At 44.6% G+C, this 16033-nt stretch overlaps 2 protein-coding genes across 2 annotated transcripts; one reads left to right on the forward strand and one right to left on the reverse strand.

The window, feature by feature from the left end:
- Nucleotides 1–44: 44 nt before the first annotated feature.
- AURKA (aurora kinase A) lies at nt 45–6959 on the reverse strand. The gene is made up of 9 exons (XM_080354462.1): nt 6838–6959; nt 6191–6268; nt 4825–5107; nt 4158–4236; nt 3280–3471; nt 2510–2648; nt 1981–2129; nt 1147–1321; nt 45–552 (listed from the first exon to the last, which is right to left on the reverse strand). Exons 2-9 carry the CDS (start codon nt 6242–6244, stop codon nt 367–369), a joined length of 1257 nt encoding a protein of 418 aa, XP_080210588.1. The 5' UTR covers nt 6245–6268; nt 6838–6959; the 3' UTR covers nt 45–366.
- CSTF1 (cleavage stimulation factor subunit 1) lies at nt 6874–15751 on the forward strand. Its single transcript, XM_080354460.1, has 7 exons — nt 6874–7862; nt 8395–8562; nt 9168–9363; nt 10801–11078; nt 11880–12077; nt 12653–13043; nt 14255–15751. The coding sequence occupies exons 1-7, from the start codon at nt 7743–7745 to the stop codon at nt 14512–14514; spliced, it is 1611 nt and encodes a 536-aa protein (XP_080210586.1). The 5' UTR covers nt 6874–7742; the 3' UTR covers nt 14515–15751.
- Nucleotides 15752–16033: the final 282 nt, after the last annotated feature.

Raw genomic sequence — 16033 nt, forward strand, 5'->3', positions numbered from 1 at the left:
CAGCCCAGCGAGTTCGGAGGCAGATGTCTCCAGGACATTGCACTGTTCAACAAATGAGAGCCACGGCTTCCTCATCTTGTTGGAACACTGAACCATTACCAGGACAGACCACGTGATAAAAAGCCTTAAACAGCTTAATACTTAGATCAGCAAACCTGGCCCACATGTAACTGGATTTCAAGTATTAAGTATTCCACAACCCCCAGCTAAAAGTCAAATAACTTTCCATTGCAGTTAGAGTTTAAGATGACAGCCAACCCAAAGATTGCCATTGGGTCCCAAAACATGCTTTTCCTGTTGGAAGCATGACAGTAGTCAGAGTACAAGACTCCTCTTGTCAATCCCATGAGGTTACCCCTGCTAAGACTATGTTCTGGATGGAGCGACACCGTCACTCTTTCTGCTGACAGGCATCTTCGTAGAGTTTGCTGTAACCCAGGGATGGAGAAGTACTTCCTTCAGGGGCAGTCGATGGAATGGGTTATGCTTGAGAAGCTTTGAAATTAAATCTCTTGCACCTTGTGTTATAAATGGAGGAAACTTGTACTCCACCTAAGGAAAGGGAAGGACACCAAAGATGATGTAAAAGTTCTTTGGCAATTACCAAATTAGAGAGAGAAAGGGCTCTACCCTCCAAGGTACATCCAGAAAGGAAAAGTATTTCAGTCTCACTGACTATGCACCTCTTAATCCTGAAGAAAACAAAAGTTCTCACTGCTTGTAGAAGTTTAATTAGTGTGTTTTTCTATGTACTTCAAACAAGATTAGTTTGCTGGAACCTTTCTAGAGTATGCAAAGGGAAAAGTTAAGCTTATGTATTTTTGCTAACACCTTGAATGTTAAATATTCATTTTATAAATTAGGAAAGGAAATACTTGGAGAACACTCACTGATTTATGAAAGAGAAGTTCAGATGCAGGCAGAAACAGAGTGGAACTAAGGAAGTCAGACAAGGTACCTTAAGCTCTCTTACTCTACTGAATGACTGAAAACAGTTTCAGGGATCGAGTTTTATGCCTGTCATTGTGTTCCTACAGTTCGAGTTATAATACATGTCATTCTTCAAGGTGACCATTTGTTAAGCTTCAATAAAACAGAACTGAAAGGCAGCATAATTCAGCTGTTGAAATAAGTGTTGGCACATACCCTAGAAATGGCTCTGTAGGTTTCCTGGTAGGTCGCTGCTTCAAAAGGCGGCTTCCCAACAAGAAATTCATAGCACAGAACTCCCAGGCTCCAAATGTCCACCTTTTCATCATGCGTTCTTCCCTCAATCATTTCAGGAGGCAAGTAGTCAAGTGTCCCACAGAGAGTTGTTCTCCTGAAGAAGAGTCCAAGTTAATCATCTACTGATTGTGGCAATTTAAAGATCCATTTCAAGAGCCAGATAAAAGCTAATCCTGGAAATCAGCTGCACCTCAGTCTACCCCGGAGAGACTCAGCACCACCAGAACACCTGGTAAAGAGGTTCCACCAGTAAATTTTTTACTTTTGCTTTAAAGCACCTTTAGTCACTGCAATCAGTCTTATCTTTTTCTTGCTATTCTTGCTATTATTCTCTTCTCACTTGCTAGATCAATAGTCTTTGTCAGGTGCAATTCAGACTAATTAAGGAAACATCATAAGTATATTGCTATAGTGTGAAGTCTGAACACAAGTGCTGCTCTGCCATATCTCAGGGACCATTACAGCAGTACCCCAGCCTGCTTCACTTGGGGCAGGTTCAGCAAGTTTTGAACTATACAAGCTGAAAAAAAAAAAAACAAACCAAACACGCTACCACCACTCCCTCCTCTGCTCTATCAGTTGACTATTAAGACCTTTTGCTGCAGTGGCCCTGTTGTTCAAGAATTTCCACGCCCCCACTCTGTTTTAGGAAGTTCACATTTACCTCCATTCCACAACTACAAGTGTGACAAGAAAGCTAACATTTTCACAACAGCAGTATTTCACTGCAGAAGATATATATTGCATTCTCACCTAGAGGATGGAGCATGCACAGACCATCCAAAGTCAGCAATTTTTAATTCTCCATTTGAGCCAAGCAGCAAGTTTTCTGGCTTGATGTCTCGGTGAATCACATTCTTTGAATGACAGTATGATAGGGCATCCGCTAGTTCTGTGACATACTGTATTTAGAAAGAGAACAAATCTTTAAAGACATCATTGGTCTAGCTTACCTGGCTATAGTATAGCCTTTTCTAGGCATAATTAATAGTTTAAGTGAGAGCAATTATTCCTTAAATCCTTGAAGTCTGGCAATACAGGCTTTGCCTGAAGTGACCAAGCACTTGCAATATTGAGCAATGCTGCATGTAGGTGTATTAGCACCGAACAGTAATTTGTAATTAGGAATAAATTGAGAAGGCAAGCACACAAGCAAACTAGCATTACAGGAATCTCAGTTTCACACTACAGAATAAAGAACTTTCTCTGAAGAGCTAGCTTTATGCTGCAGGTATTCCACATGTGAAGAGCAAGTAATGTATAAGAAGCTAGAACAACCTACAGTAGCAGTTCTTTGCTCATCAAACTTGGTAAGCTTCTGAAGTTCTTTGTAGACTTCTCCACGAGGTGCATACTCCAGAATAAGGTAGACTCTTGTAAAGTCATGGAAGTAGCCATATAATCTGAGAATGTTGGGGTGCCTGCAAAAAGATGTACATATTCTTCTGAACAAGGTATTCATCCATATGACTCTAATTTCCCTTTCCTGCCTTCCCCCATTCAAAGCAAGCATAGGAACTTCAACATCTTGTGTTTCTCCAGCTCACAACGCATCCATTGAGGGAGCTTCATAGCAGATAGATGGCATTTATTAAAGCAACTAGCCATGAGTTTGGCTAATTCATGTCATCTTAAACATGCCTTTCTACAGCAGCTAGAAGAGCTGATTATCATTCAAGGTGCCAATTCCTATGGGGTTTAGAATTTCAACTTAAGCACTTCCTGCAAAAACTAGTTTATTCAGCAAGTTAGGCGTATTTTCCAGAAACAAAAACCAGAAACAAGCTCAGACTCTTAAGAAATTGCAGTTATCCATGTAAATCCAAGCAGTAGACGAGGGTTTTTTTGTAATAGGAAGATGTTACTAGAGGTTAGTTCATTGCATGGTAGACAAAGGTAAATACTGGTGCAGAAAGGCAAGAATCCTAACTAGCAATTTCAAGATGTCACATGTTTAAAAAGAAACTTCTATTTTCTTCAGAGTATCATAAACAAGGTTACTTTGTTTATTTGAACATTAAGTGAAGAGTGTAACAGGTCACTAAACTTTACCTAAGATGGGATTGTATTTCAACTTCTCTTCTTATCTGATGTTCTACACAGGCTTCCTCTACTTGTGTTTTAAAAAGGACTTTCAGTGCAAGAATAAATTTACTCCGCTTTTCACGTGCCAGGTACACATTTCCAAATTTTCCTTTCCCCAGAGGACGACCAACTTCGAAATCCTCAAGACACCATTGCCTTCTGCAAGAGAAAAAGAGAGAGCTGAGTACTTGGGTGGGCTTTGACTCCTAGGTTCACAATCTATAATGTTCCCATTCAATAGATACTTAGTGATCTGAACCAGATTTTAGTCTTCAAGAGAACACCAAGAGGATAAAATATGCACTGAGACTTTTCAAAAGAAAGTTCGGAAAGTTTCTCTCTTCCTTTCTAAAGCTTATGCACAGAGATACCAATGTCAACCACACTACAACAAAATCAAGTGTGTCTAGCAAGCCAGGCTTGTTTCAACACACTGAATACAGACATATTACTAGTGCATGTCAGAACTGTTCAGGGTCGTCATGCTACAAATTAACTTCAGCCTTAGACTCCAGTCTCTTACAGGTCTGAAGGAGGCTTTGTTTTCACATATACATCTTGTGATCAGAGCAGTAGCTATCAGTGTTCTCTCCTAGGAAGAGTTGTTTTTCATTTAGCCAGAAGTTTTTAGATTACAGGAAGTCTTTGTTTCCGAGAATTATCAGGGCAGAGTAAACTTTCCCAGTTTCATATGTTGTCTCTGTGAAGTGTAGGGCCACTGGTCTCCATAACCAAGGGGCTCAAGTAGCCTCAGCTTAACTACAACTTAGTTGCAGCACGAAATCCCAGAAGTTAAAACCAAACCTAATCCAACATGACTAGAGGGATTTAGGCAAGCAACTTACTTTTTAGTCTCTTCATTTTTCTTTTTAGCTGTTTCTTCATTTTGTTGTTTAGAGGTGCTTTCTCCTTCAGTACTTTTTGCTATGTATAGAGAAGTAGATCAACTTTATGTACCAGACCCATGAACACAACACAAAAATTCACACAGGAGCAAATCTAACTGTGCAGTATCTGCAACAGCTCTTAGAATATATTCAATGATGTTATAGCAACCTAGAATAGCTTACTATTGGCAAAGCAGCACAGCAGTTATCAGTGCTACCAAAATGTAATTTTAAAAGCTTTCTTGAAATAAAACATTAAGCTCCGCCACCCCCCCAAAAAAATAATTGTTGTGTATAAGAGATTAACATGAATACTGGAATAACTGTCACATATGAATCCCAATTACATTCATTCATAACTAACAAGCATCTGAAAATTTTTAAACACCCATGTTGGCTCTAAATGAGTAATTCTGGCAACAAGGATGGTGCAGTAACATCTAAGCTGCAGCACATGCTGCTATTCTGTTTTGAGGCAAACCCAAGTATTAACACTTCTCTACAGGACTGTTCCCACATCATCAACATCAGCTTCGGGTTTTCTGCACTGCTCTCTGCTTCATAGAACAGAAGTATCTCAAGTGTCACTGCTGCATAAATACATGTAAATAATCTTCAGAATTACCAGGTACTGGAGCCTGTTGAGGCTTTTCATTGTTCTTGCTTGGAGCTTGAGCCGTAGCAGTTGTTTGTGCCAGAAGTCTTGGTCGGGGCTGCTGGGTTGTCTGATTATGAGACAGTTTTTGGTTTGACAGTACAGGTTTTTGTGATTGCACAGGAACTCGCTGGGCAAAGTTTGAAGAACATGGAACACGTTGTGCTTGCACGCCACTGTTGAGTACCCGGCTTTGTGCAGAACACTGAGATACAGGAACACGTTTCGGGCCATCCTCAATGGGATTAGCAACCTTCAAAAAGAAAAGATTATATATAAATTGTAGAACAGCATACCAGAGATCGTATGGCTCCGTTCAGCACAGCAGAAAAAGAGCCACGAAGCACATTAACAGAAGATGTTCAAGTAGTGTGATCTTATGGCTTATCAATGAAAACATTTTTAAATGTCTACATTGACAAGAAAGTTAGCAGTTTTCTTCAATAGCATACTTATTTATAGCTAGCAGAAGAACTTTTCCACACACTTCTGAAGAACGTCAGCCAAAGGTGGCAAGAGAGCAGATCTTTGCTATAGAAACATACACTGTTTGGAGTCACTGCTTCCTTCAGTGTTGTTTGTCTTACATATCCTGCACTGCCATGGGAGTTCAACAGAACGAAACAAGTTTATTTAGTCAGGTTCAGCTATCTGCTTTTAATCTTTTGCTCCCAGTAAGGGAAAGTAGTTTAGGCTTATATTTAAAAAATTCTAAGTTGTTCTAGGATACTTTGCCTACAGAGAAGTTCAAATGCTTCTCACTTTTTTGACCCTCTAATGTCACCTATGCAACGATTCATACTTTTTTTTATTCCCCTGGATATTATTTAGTCTTCTAGTTCAATTCACTAAAAATAATGTATTGACAGCTTAATTAAAAAGAGGCTTTGCTTATGCTATGCTGAAATCTTCCCAGGACCTGCTTGATTTTAAGCTAAAATAGAGAGAAAGTGCCTATATTTACATATAGAAAATAATATGTAACCAGGATAGTCTTGACATGCAGAGGCATGTCAACAGTGACATTAACACAGTGCTTGCTTTTGCAAGCTATATCTGGAATAAGTTGGCTACATGCATTTGCTCTCTCCTTATGCTATACTTAAAATATGAGGAGGATTTCTCAGTTCAAGTATGGCACACTAATATTAACAATAATTTAAAAAATTAAGTTCACTCCTTGGCAATTATTCCCTGCACCCATAAAACGTTGTTTCAGAACAGTTTTTCCCCATTTTGCAATTTAGTAGAGTAAATAACTACAACATACAGTCTGAAACCCATAGCTCTGGTGTGATCAGGAGAAAAACACCCACCAACACAATAAGTCACTCACTTTGGCAGCGCGACCGGAGCATCGAGAATGGTTCTCTTTTGTATTCTTGTCCATAATGCCCGGGAGGAAGAGCTTCGCCTACAGGTAAGACGTAGCGAACAGGGATCAGTTCTACTGAACACGCGGCCCCTTCCTCCGCAATTCCAACCCGGGAGGCCCCGCGGCAGGGCCCGGAGCGGCCCGGACTGGCCCGTCCCGCCGCAGCACACACTGCCCCGCAACCGCCAGCCTGCACTCACAGCTCTCCCCGGCCAGGCCCAGCCCCGCCAGCACCTCCGGCGAGCAGGCCCCCTCACATCGCGGCCCTGCCCACGTCCCCACCGCGCAGCCCAGGCACCACTCACCCTCAGCTCCGCTCCCTCCGACCGCTGCGGCTGTTTGAATTCAAACCGCCCTCCCTTAAATACCCTTTAAACTACCGCCTCTCGCCATTGGCCCCTCTCCCGCCAGCCGCGCCCGCTGATTGGTTCTTTTTCAACCGGCCCGCTCGCCGATTGGCTCTCTGCACGCTCCGCTCGTTGCGAGGCCGAGCCCCGCCGCCGTGAGCCTCTGGGGCGCATGCGCAACGGCAGCCTGCTGCGTATCCCGAGCCGGTCCCCCCGCCCGCCCCGAGGGCGGTGTTTGCGCTACTTGCGTACTTTACGTACCGTCTCTCCGCCGCTGGCTCCTTCCGTACTCCAAGTGCGTGGATCGGCGCCCGCTCACACACTTTTCTCCGCGAAGTCTCTGCCTGGCCGGGTCTTCCGTTACGCAAATCGCGTACGCCCAGACCACCCACCTGTGGCAACGCTACAACTATCGTCCCCTCCTCACAGCCACCGAGGCCTCGCAGCGCGTCGGCGGCGGCAAGGGCCTCAGGTTAGTCCCGCATCCTGCCAGGCACCGGCCTCTTCCCTCTGCTCCTCCACACACGCACCCGCCGGCCCGGGCCGAGGGAGAGGCGGTGCTGCCACCTCGCGTGGAGCCGAGCGCGAGTGGGGCCGGGGGCCATTGTGTCCAGCCAGCCGAGGTAGGTGCCCCGGGTGGCAGCTCGCAGCCCCGAGCAGCGGGCAGCAGGGCGGAGGGGTGCAGCAGGCCTCTGCCTCGCCTGCACCCGGACGTGCGGCCCCGGGCAGCGCTCCACGTGCCGCCAGCTCTTGAGGACAAGCGCCGAGGGGACACCTGCCCCGGCACACCCAGCGCACCTGAGGCACCTGTGCCAGCCCCTCGTGTCCCGCCAGCGGTGACCTGCAGCCCGTGGCACCTTCTGCAACCGCGCAGGTTCTTGAGACGCAGCCGGACGACACGGTCAGTGAGTGCTGTTTGTGAGCAGCAGCGTCGAAGGAGCTGCTGTGCTGTCTGAGCTGCCGAGGGGTCCTGCTCACACCCGTGAGGGGACCTTGGCCGCCGAGCGACGGGCGGCTGCCAAAAACAGGTTCGGTACTTCGGGCCTTTGAAGAACCTTGATCGGAGGCAACTTTTAACTGTCCCTGCGGTGCTGAAAACAAGTGCGAAGGCAACCCTAAGTGTGTGTGTTGGTGTTTACAAGGGATTCAGGATAGGGAAAAAGAAGATGTCGGGTCGGCGTGTCGCTGCGGCGTGTGATAGACGTCAGCTGCCACGGGGCGTGGGTAGCATGGCATCCCCCCTGCTTGACCCACGGCCGCTTCGACTGCCGTTTCTTGAGGCTGACGTGAGTAGGACGCTGGGGGGGTGGCGGTGAGCGCTGGGGACAGGCGCCCAGCCCGCTCTGACACCTTGCGAGGCGCTTGCGGCTGCGCTGCCCGGGCGGCTGGGGTTGTCGGGGGGGCCCGCAGCGCTCATTGCCAGCAACTTGTTATTTCACAGCCCGTTCGCGTCCCCGTGTTTGGGATCCCGGTGGCTCAGCGGAAGGGGCGTTTCCGAGCTTTGCAGCTTGGGATACAAAAGAACCCTGGGCCCTCCCGCTTCCCATCAGCCACCCTCCCGTTGGGAGCCGCCCCTCCCCTTCCCCGCCGTTCTTCGGCGGCCTGCCGCCCGCCTCCTGCCCTCCGGCCTCCCCGGACGGGGCGGGGGGACAGGGGACACCGGGACACCGGGGCGGGGGAAGAGGGGACACTGGGGCGGGTCGCCGGCCCCGCCAGTCTGCTCGGGGGCTCCCTCGGCGCGTCACCCGTCACGTGACCCAGTTGGGCCCCGCGCGCGTGGTGTCCCGGTCATGTGATGCTGCCGTTCTCTCCTTCAAGACTCGCCTCCAATCGATTTGCGGGCGCTCGATGCAGCAGCCTTCGCGGAGGAGTATCCTGCGGTCCCGGCCGCCGCCGCCGCCTCCCCTGCCGCCGCCGCCAATCGATGCGCTCCGGCCTCCGGTCGCCATTTTAGGGGGAGAGCGAGGGAGGCAGAAGGAAGGGCCGGTAGGTACCGGGATCGCGTTGGGTTCCGCTGCCCGGGCCGGAGCTCCCCCTCCGCGGCGCTGGGAGCCCACTTCCCGTGAGCGCTGCGCTCCGCTCTCAGCGCTCCACGCCCTCATTGAGCCCCGCTCCCACACGCCCCCTCCGCGCCCGGTCGCTGGTCCCGGTGCTGGGTCTCGCCGGGAGCGGGAGGAGCCGCGGGGGATGCGGGCTGGGCTGGGCCGGGCAGGGCTGGGCCGGGCTTGGCGGGGGGCGGTCGGTTCCCACACGGTTCGCGTTATTCGCCCGCCGGTGCCCGGGACTGGGCGGGAGGCACCGGCAGAACCGCGCTGCTCGCTAACGTGCTATCACCGCGCTCTCCTCCATTCCTCAACACAGCCCGTGTTCTGTCCGCTGCCGAGATTTTAATTCCTGCTGCAAACAAGTGCAACAGGTTTTTCTTTTTTTTTTTTTTTTGTTCTATCCTCCATTTCTACATCTGATTCCTACCTAAAACACGGCAGTATTTGGTGTCTGCGCTGAAATCCAGCAGGATGTGCCTTATTAAAAGGTTGCGATTGTTCCATGTGGCTCTCTTGTATGTGATCTTTCTTCTTTCTTTATTTCAGGCCCCTCCGAGGCAGTCCTTGCTCACAATGTATAGAACAAAAGTCAGTTTGAAAGACCGTCAGCAACTTTATAAACTGATAATTAGTCAGCTGCTATATGATGGATACATAAATATTGCCAATGGCTTGATAAATGAGATAAAACCACAATCAGTCTGTGCACCATCTGAACAACTGCTGCACCTAATTAAGTTAGGTAAGCCAGAATAAGAAGCTAACGTAAAAGTTTGGTTTCTGAATCCCTATCTTACATTCTTACGAATTAACAGGTTAGTGTTGCTGAAAAGAGACATTTTATGCGAAGGTTCTGTGTAGTAATAGCATATTTTTGTATATTTAGAAGCAGCCTTTGCCTCCATGGCACTTTTTGAAGGGCATTCTAATTCTATGTTTTATTCTTTAGTATGCATTAAAAGCAAAACAGATCACCGAGTCTTGTCAAAACCTGTTTGTTTGAACCACTATAACACGTAAGAATACCTGCCCAGTGTCCTGCGTGACTAGCGACTTTCTAAAAATACACTCCAGTAAATGGGATCACTCAGCCCACAGACCTCATAGAAAGTTGACCCGCACAGTTCTCTGCCAACTTTAGAAATATTTTCAATATGGTTCTTCCTGGCAGTGTTGGAAAGGGAGCAAACCCTTCCATTGGCAATCTTCACTGGCTTTTATATGTCAGTCTCAAGAAAATAAGCTCTGCAGTTTAGGGTCTCAGCAAAGGTGTCGCCTGTTCTCTCTCTGTGTATCTTTCTCTTTGAAAGTGCATCTGTGCTGCGGTAGGTGGTGAAAACACCTGAGCTGCTGTTGAAACGAGCTGAGTAAGTCCCTGGAAGAGATCTTGCTGTAACTTTGTGTCTGTGCTGTAACTGAACTGGTTCTGCTGCCTGAACTAGTTGAGCTCCAAGGGTAAAAATATGTGAAGCCTTGTGGCTGTAATAGGAACGCTAGACTTGCAATTTGTAGGTGATAGCAACAAAAACTTTTATTTCGCGTTTGATCACAGACACGTAGCTGAAAATTCTTGTATCTACTCCGTTACCACTTGCAGTGCTGAATTGTCTTTGTTCTCTAGACTTATCCAGGAAATTTAAAAAGAAATAAAAATCTGTAGAGTGGGTGTGAAGAGGAGTAAAAATTTCCATTTGCAATGCTGAGATACTTGTTTGTGGAGTGTATGTTTGTGGTTTTTTTTTTTTCTTCAATGCAATAAAGCAGAAAAGAAAAAATCTGCAAATGCTTCAGTTGTTTACTTCACATCTCATTTAATAATGTCGGGGCTTGATTCTCACTCTGTGAAAAGCTGCCTAGAGGCCTACTGATGTTTTCAGTAACTGATTGTCAGTGCATTTATCAGAACTTACCATCCTACAATATTTGCTAGTGGTGTTTCCACAGATAATTTTAGGAGCTGTGTTCTGCTCTGCCATAGACAATGTACCTCATTTCTCAGGAGAAGCAGCGCTGTAGAACTAAATCTGCTCTGCCAGCTTAGCTTTGTTCAGCAGGGGCTGCCTCTCTTCAAGCCGGCCTCGTCACTGTCACAGGAATTTGTAGCGCAGATCTGGCCACAGTGTGTCTGTCTGAGGAGAACCTTACCCTGGTTTAAGTGCATCAACTTCTCTCTTTTCAGGAATGGAGAACGATGACAGCGCTGTTCAATATGCAATCGGACGGTCAGATACGGTAGCTCCAGGCACAGGAATTGACTTGGAATTTGATGCAGATGTACAGACCATGTCTCCTGAGGCTTCTGAATACGAGACTTGTTATGTCACATCTCATAAAGGACCATGTCGTGTAGCTACGTATAGCAGAGACGGACAGTTGATAGCTACGGGATCTGCTGATGCCTCAATAAAAATTCTTGATACAGAGAGAATGTTGGCCAAAAGTGCTATGCCTATTGAGGTAAAATATGACTTGAATCATTACTGCTTTGTGAATTCTTGAGATGCAGTCTGTTTCACGCCATGTCTGTGCCTTATGGCTGACTCAGTGGGTTGGACTAGGTATCTGGCTCACCGTATTTCCTACTCCAACAGTGGCTCATAAAGTACCCTTGAAGAAAAGGAAGAAGAAACGTGGCCAGTATACATGTGTAGCTTCTGGCAGCAGTCTGCAGAGTTGAGCCAGAAGTTGCTTGTAATAGTTGCTGATAATTGCTGTGTTGTATGAACACACTTTGTTTTTGAAGCCGCTTTTGGCTTCTACAGCCTCCAGTGGCTGTGTGTTTCAGAGCTGTTTCACAGAATACATATTTATTTGCTTCATTTTTTTCTCCAATACGTTTATCATGTAGTAATTTAAAAGCTGGAGGGGTTTTGCAGAGAATACACCCATATTCTCAGCAGTATCCTGTGTGAGTAAAAGTTGCAGTTTTCCTGGTTGATGCAGCTTCTCTTAATTCTTGCAGTAATACAGTATTTTGATTTGGGCTGTTTATGAAGAAGGTGATATGTTTTCTTGCATCAGTTCTCTGCTACTGAAACTGATTTGTCCTTGAGCAAGTCAGTTGACCTTTGTAAAGATAGAGGGATCTTATAACACCATATAGTTGGCCTTCGAATAATTAAGATAATAGCGATTGTCTGCCTAGTTGTGTCAGAAAGGGAGCTGTTGTTTCCCACGTGAGCAAGTATAAAACCTACTTTTCCTGTCAAAAGCATGTTCTCCATTCTAACACTCTAACTTGTTGAATGTTCTTTGTAGGTCATGATGAATGAGACAGCACAGCAAAACATGGAAAATCACCCTGTTATTCGGACTCTGTACGATCATGTGGATGAAGTTACATGTTTAGCTTTTCATCCAACAGAACAGATCCTAGCGTCTGGTTCAAGGGACTACACGCTTAAATTGTTTGATTATTCAAAACCTTCTGCCAAAAGAGCCTTCAAATATATACAGGTTAGATCCAGTACCAGTTCAGAACAACCAAAGCTTGAATCTATAAGTACTGAGGGATCAGTGAGCTGGATTGCGCTGGAATTTATAACTGGTTAGGTACGCAGGAGTACACAGCTACAAAATGTGCAGACATTATGGCAGTTGCACGTTAGGAGTTTGTGCATAATGGATACCTATAGCGTTTAAATCTAGCGCCCGTCTGCTTTTTGTTAATCTAGACCTAGTCTAATATGGGTAACTCTAAAGTCAATTATCTTTATTTTGGAGGAGAGTTTGGGATTACGTGGTGTTGGGCTTTGGGGTGCGTTGGGCTGACGAAGCCTCCTGTCGCTTTTGTGCCATATCACAAAAACGAGTGGGGTGCTGCAAGCTGCTGTGGGACAAAAACTATGACACATTTAAAGGTAGCCTGTCATTTTAATCCCATAGGAAGCACTTTCTATTTTGCAAAACCAGAACGAGTTGTGGTGATAATTTAACTAGTTTGCTAGCACTTTAATGCCACCAGAATTGACACTTCCATTTCAGGTTTTTTTTTCCTTTCTTACACCAATTATGTATTTTTGATCAAACAGGAAGCAGAGATGTTGCGCTCAATTTCTTTTCACCCCTCGGGAGATTTCATACTCGTTGGTACCCAGCACCCCACTTTACGACTATATGATATCAATACTTTCCAGTGTTTTGTGTCTTGCAACCCTCAAGATCAGCACACTGATGCCATATGTTCAGTAAATTACAACGCAAGTGCAAACATGTACGTGACGGGAAGTAAGGATGGATGCATCAAACTGTGGGATGGTGTTTCAAATCGCTGCATCACTACTTTTGAGAAGGCACATGATGGAGCTGAAGTCTGTTCTGCTATTTTTTCCAAAAATTCAAAGTATATCTTATCAAGTGGGAAAGACTCTGTAGCTAAACTATGGGAAATATCCACCGGTCGGACACTGGTCAAATACACAGGTATGTGGCAGGTGACCTTCCAGGTACCTTCTTTTTCAGGTAGTGACCCACAGCAGGGATGGTGATATTGTTAGAAAATAGTAATTCTTAAAAGCAATGGGAGACTGCTGCTTTGAGGATAAATTGCCCCAAACTTCTGAAAATACTTAACGCAGGCTTATTCCAGAAGAGAAGCTGTGATTCTTGTGTGTTAGTCAGCTTAAATGTACTTAGTCTGAGTAGATTTTGGAGACTTTTGTGACATCATTACACCATTGATTTGGAGGGAAGTTATCACTAAATTATGGAAAAGTAAAAAGGAACATTGCCCTAAGAACTGGGGCATTTGTGCAGAGGGTTTTGTTTTGTGTACTAAAGTTTTTCTTTAGTACATTTTAGAAACAGTGATTATTAAAACTGCATTGGTGCTTTTCTTGCAGGTGATCATTTTGATTTTGTTTCTATTTATTGGTAGAGTAGGGGCACAGTTTAAACTGGAGAAGTCAACAGTAATAGCTGATTCTTCCTTTTGAGAGGGGGAAGCTTTTGGTCCGAGCAATAACCTGCTTAAGCAATAGCAGTCATAGCATGAAAGGGGAGAGAATGTTGAAAACTCTGTGTATCAGCTTTTGGGATGTGTCTGGTCCTTTATTTTGCTCCCAGCCAGCAGGGTGCAGCACCTCCTCAATAGACTCCTGCAAAACCTGAGGTAGGATGCAGGTGTGTGTGATGCAAAGTACATGCCCATATATGAAACAAACGTTTTATTTCAAGGGCATGGAGGGAAGGAGTAGCCAAGGTAGGTCATACAGTGTGTCATATTATATATATATATATATATGTATTAAAAACAAAAATTGTCATTGATATTGAGGATATCTGTGGTCTTTCCCCTTAGTTACAGCTGTGAGCCTCATAGGAGAAACGTAAGGCAAAAGTGCTCTTAACTTTAAGTGGCCACGCTCATCCTGAGTGGTTGGACTTGACTGACACACTGGGTGTAGTTAAGCTTTCTGTCTTCTAAGGAATTTTAGAATCTACTGTGTATATAACTACAAAGGAATATTCATTATTGATTCACCTGTTGTACATGGAAGTTGTGGACTAATGGAGAAAATCATGCTCCTTTATAGACTGCAGAAATTGATACTTATAGGATGTTTATTCTTAGGTCTTTAGAAACTTCCTAAAGCTGATCCTATTTGGGTTAATGTTTTGCTGCATATATTTAGGAGCTGGTTTGAGTGGACGACAAGTACACAGGACACAAGCTGTCTTCAACCACACAGAAGATTACGTGCTGCTTCCAGATGAAAGGACCATAAGTCTCTGCTGCTGGGATTCGAGAACTGCTGAACGGAGAAATCTTCTTTCTCTTGGGCACAACAGCATCGTCCGTTGCATTGTCCATTCTCCCACCAACCCTGGCTTCATGACCTGCAGTGATGACTACAGGGCAAGATTTTGGTACAGAAGGTCAACGACAGACTAAGGACAGCTTTATAAAACAGTGGTGATCCAGATTCATGATATCAACTTGTATTGATTGTACTGCCAGCAGATGCCTAGATGAAAGCTGCGCTGTGTCTGTTTCTTAATTCTGTCAAACGTGGCAGAAAAATATCAAAGTACTGAGACTAAGTTTTGCCCCACACTAATTTTTTTTATTAGTGTGTCTGGCATTAATTTTTGTAAGTCATCTGTAACTGTTTTCAAGGAGTGTGGCGGGGTGGAATGAAATGATCCTCACTGGAAGGATTAAGCCTGTTCTTCTGTCTTTCTAAATCCTGCGAAAGATAATGTGACTGTATCTTGCTCAAACTGGGCAGTAGGAGCCAGTTTTGCTCTGCATTGTATCTGTGCAATCCCGCCCAAGTCTGTTTAAAGAATGGATTACACAAGTAACAGCAGAACTTGGCAAATATTTTAATGAAGCCTTAAACTGCCTTCAGTTCCGATTCATTCTTTGTAAAGCTCTGGTTTGTATCTTTTAGTCTGGGGCTTTTTTTAGTGGATTTTTTTTTTATTGGCCAAGTGGACCTTCAATTCTGAGCCAGCCTTGTGCCATAAGAATTTGAAACAGGTTTTTAAGTTCTTTAGGTGAATTCAAGAAATGATGTTCTAGTTCTGGTATTAAAGCTCAGACTTGAAATCTTGCCTTCTTTTGAATTTGTCTTAACAAGTGGGATCTCAAATCATAGTATTTTCCAGGAACGTCCACATTGCAACTGTGAAATGTGACAGTGCTGCAACATGTGAAAAAGAATCATTTTGCCATAGAGACCTTCAGTATTGTCTCAAAGAAACTGTTGTGCATGTTAATTTTTGTATGTGTACCTCAGATGTGTCACTTTGCTTCATTTTATTGAGGAATTTTCATTCTGTTACACAGCACTTGAATTACAATTTCTTTTTCTATTATCCAAAAACCCAGACTTGCTGTTTCTTCTCCCTGTTGCCCAGACCTCATCCTGTCCAAAAGAATAACAGATCATTAAGAAACCATGTGCTTAAACCTGGAAGTTTGCAAATTCACTACTTATTTTTACAGATAGTTGCCTGTGCAAAGTTTTAAATGTGTTCATTGAGGCATCCGTGTGCAGTGCTCTCAGGCTTCTAGTCACAGGTACAGCACTTGCTTTCATGAGCATTTTTAAATGTAAGGTGGTTCTTTCTATGGCGTTAACTCCCCATTACCACTGATGAAGTGTCTTGCTAAGGGCTGATGAAAGTGCAGGTTTTGTCTGTATTTAAATAAAGATTACTGTTTGAAAGTTGTTTAATATATAAAAAAGGAAATGCATTCATTTTCTATATAACAAATGAGGATTGAATATTGGAAGGTGATGTATTTGGGGACGTGTTAGAGGTTAATGAATTGGTTTGTCACCTTGCATCTGAATCAGATATAACTATAGATTTACACTATAGACTGTGGGGTGGTTTTTTAAGAGAGGTAGAGAATGAAACTATTTCCATCTTATACTATTTTGGTGTTTTATGTATTAAAC

Source organism: Nesoenas mayeri, assembly GCF_963082525.1.
Source record: "Nesoenas mayeri genome assembly, chromosome: 16".
Lineage (NCBI taxonomy): Eukaryota > Metazoa > Chordata > Aves > Columbiformes > Columbidae > Nesoenas > Nesoenas mayeri.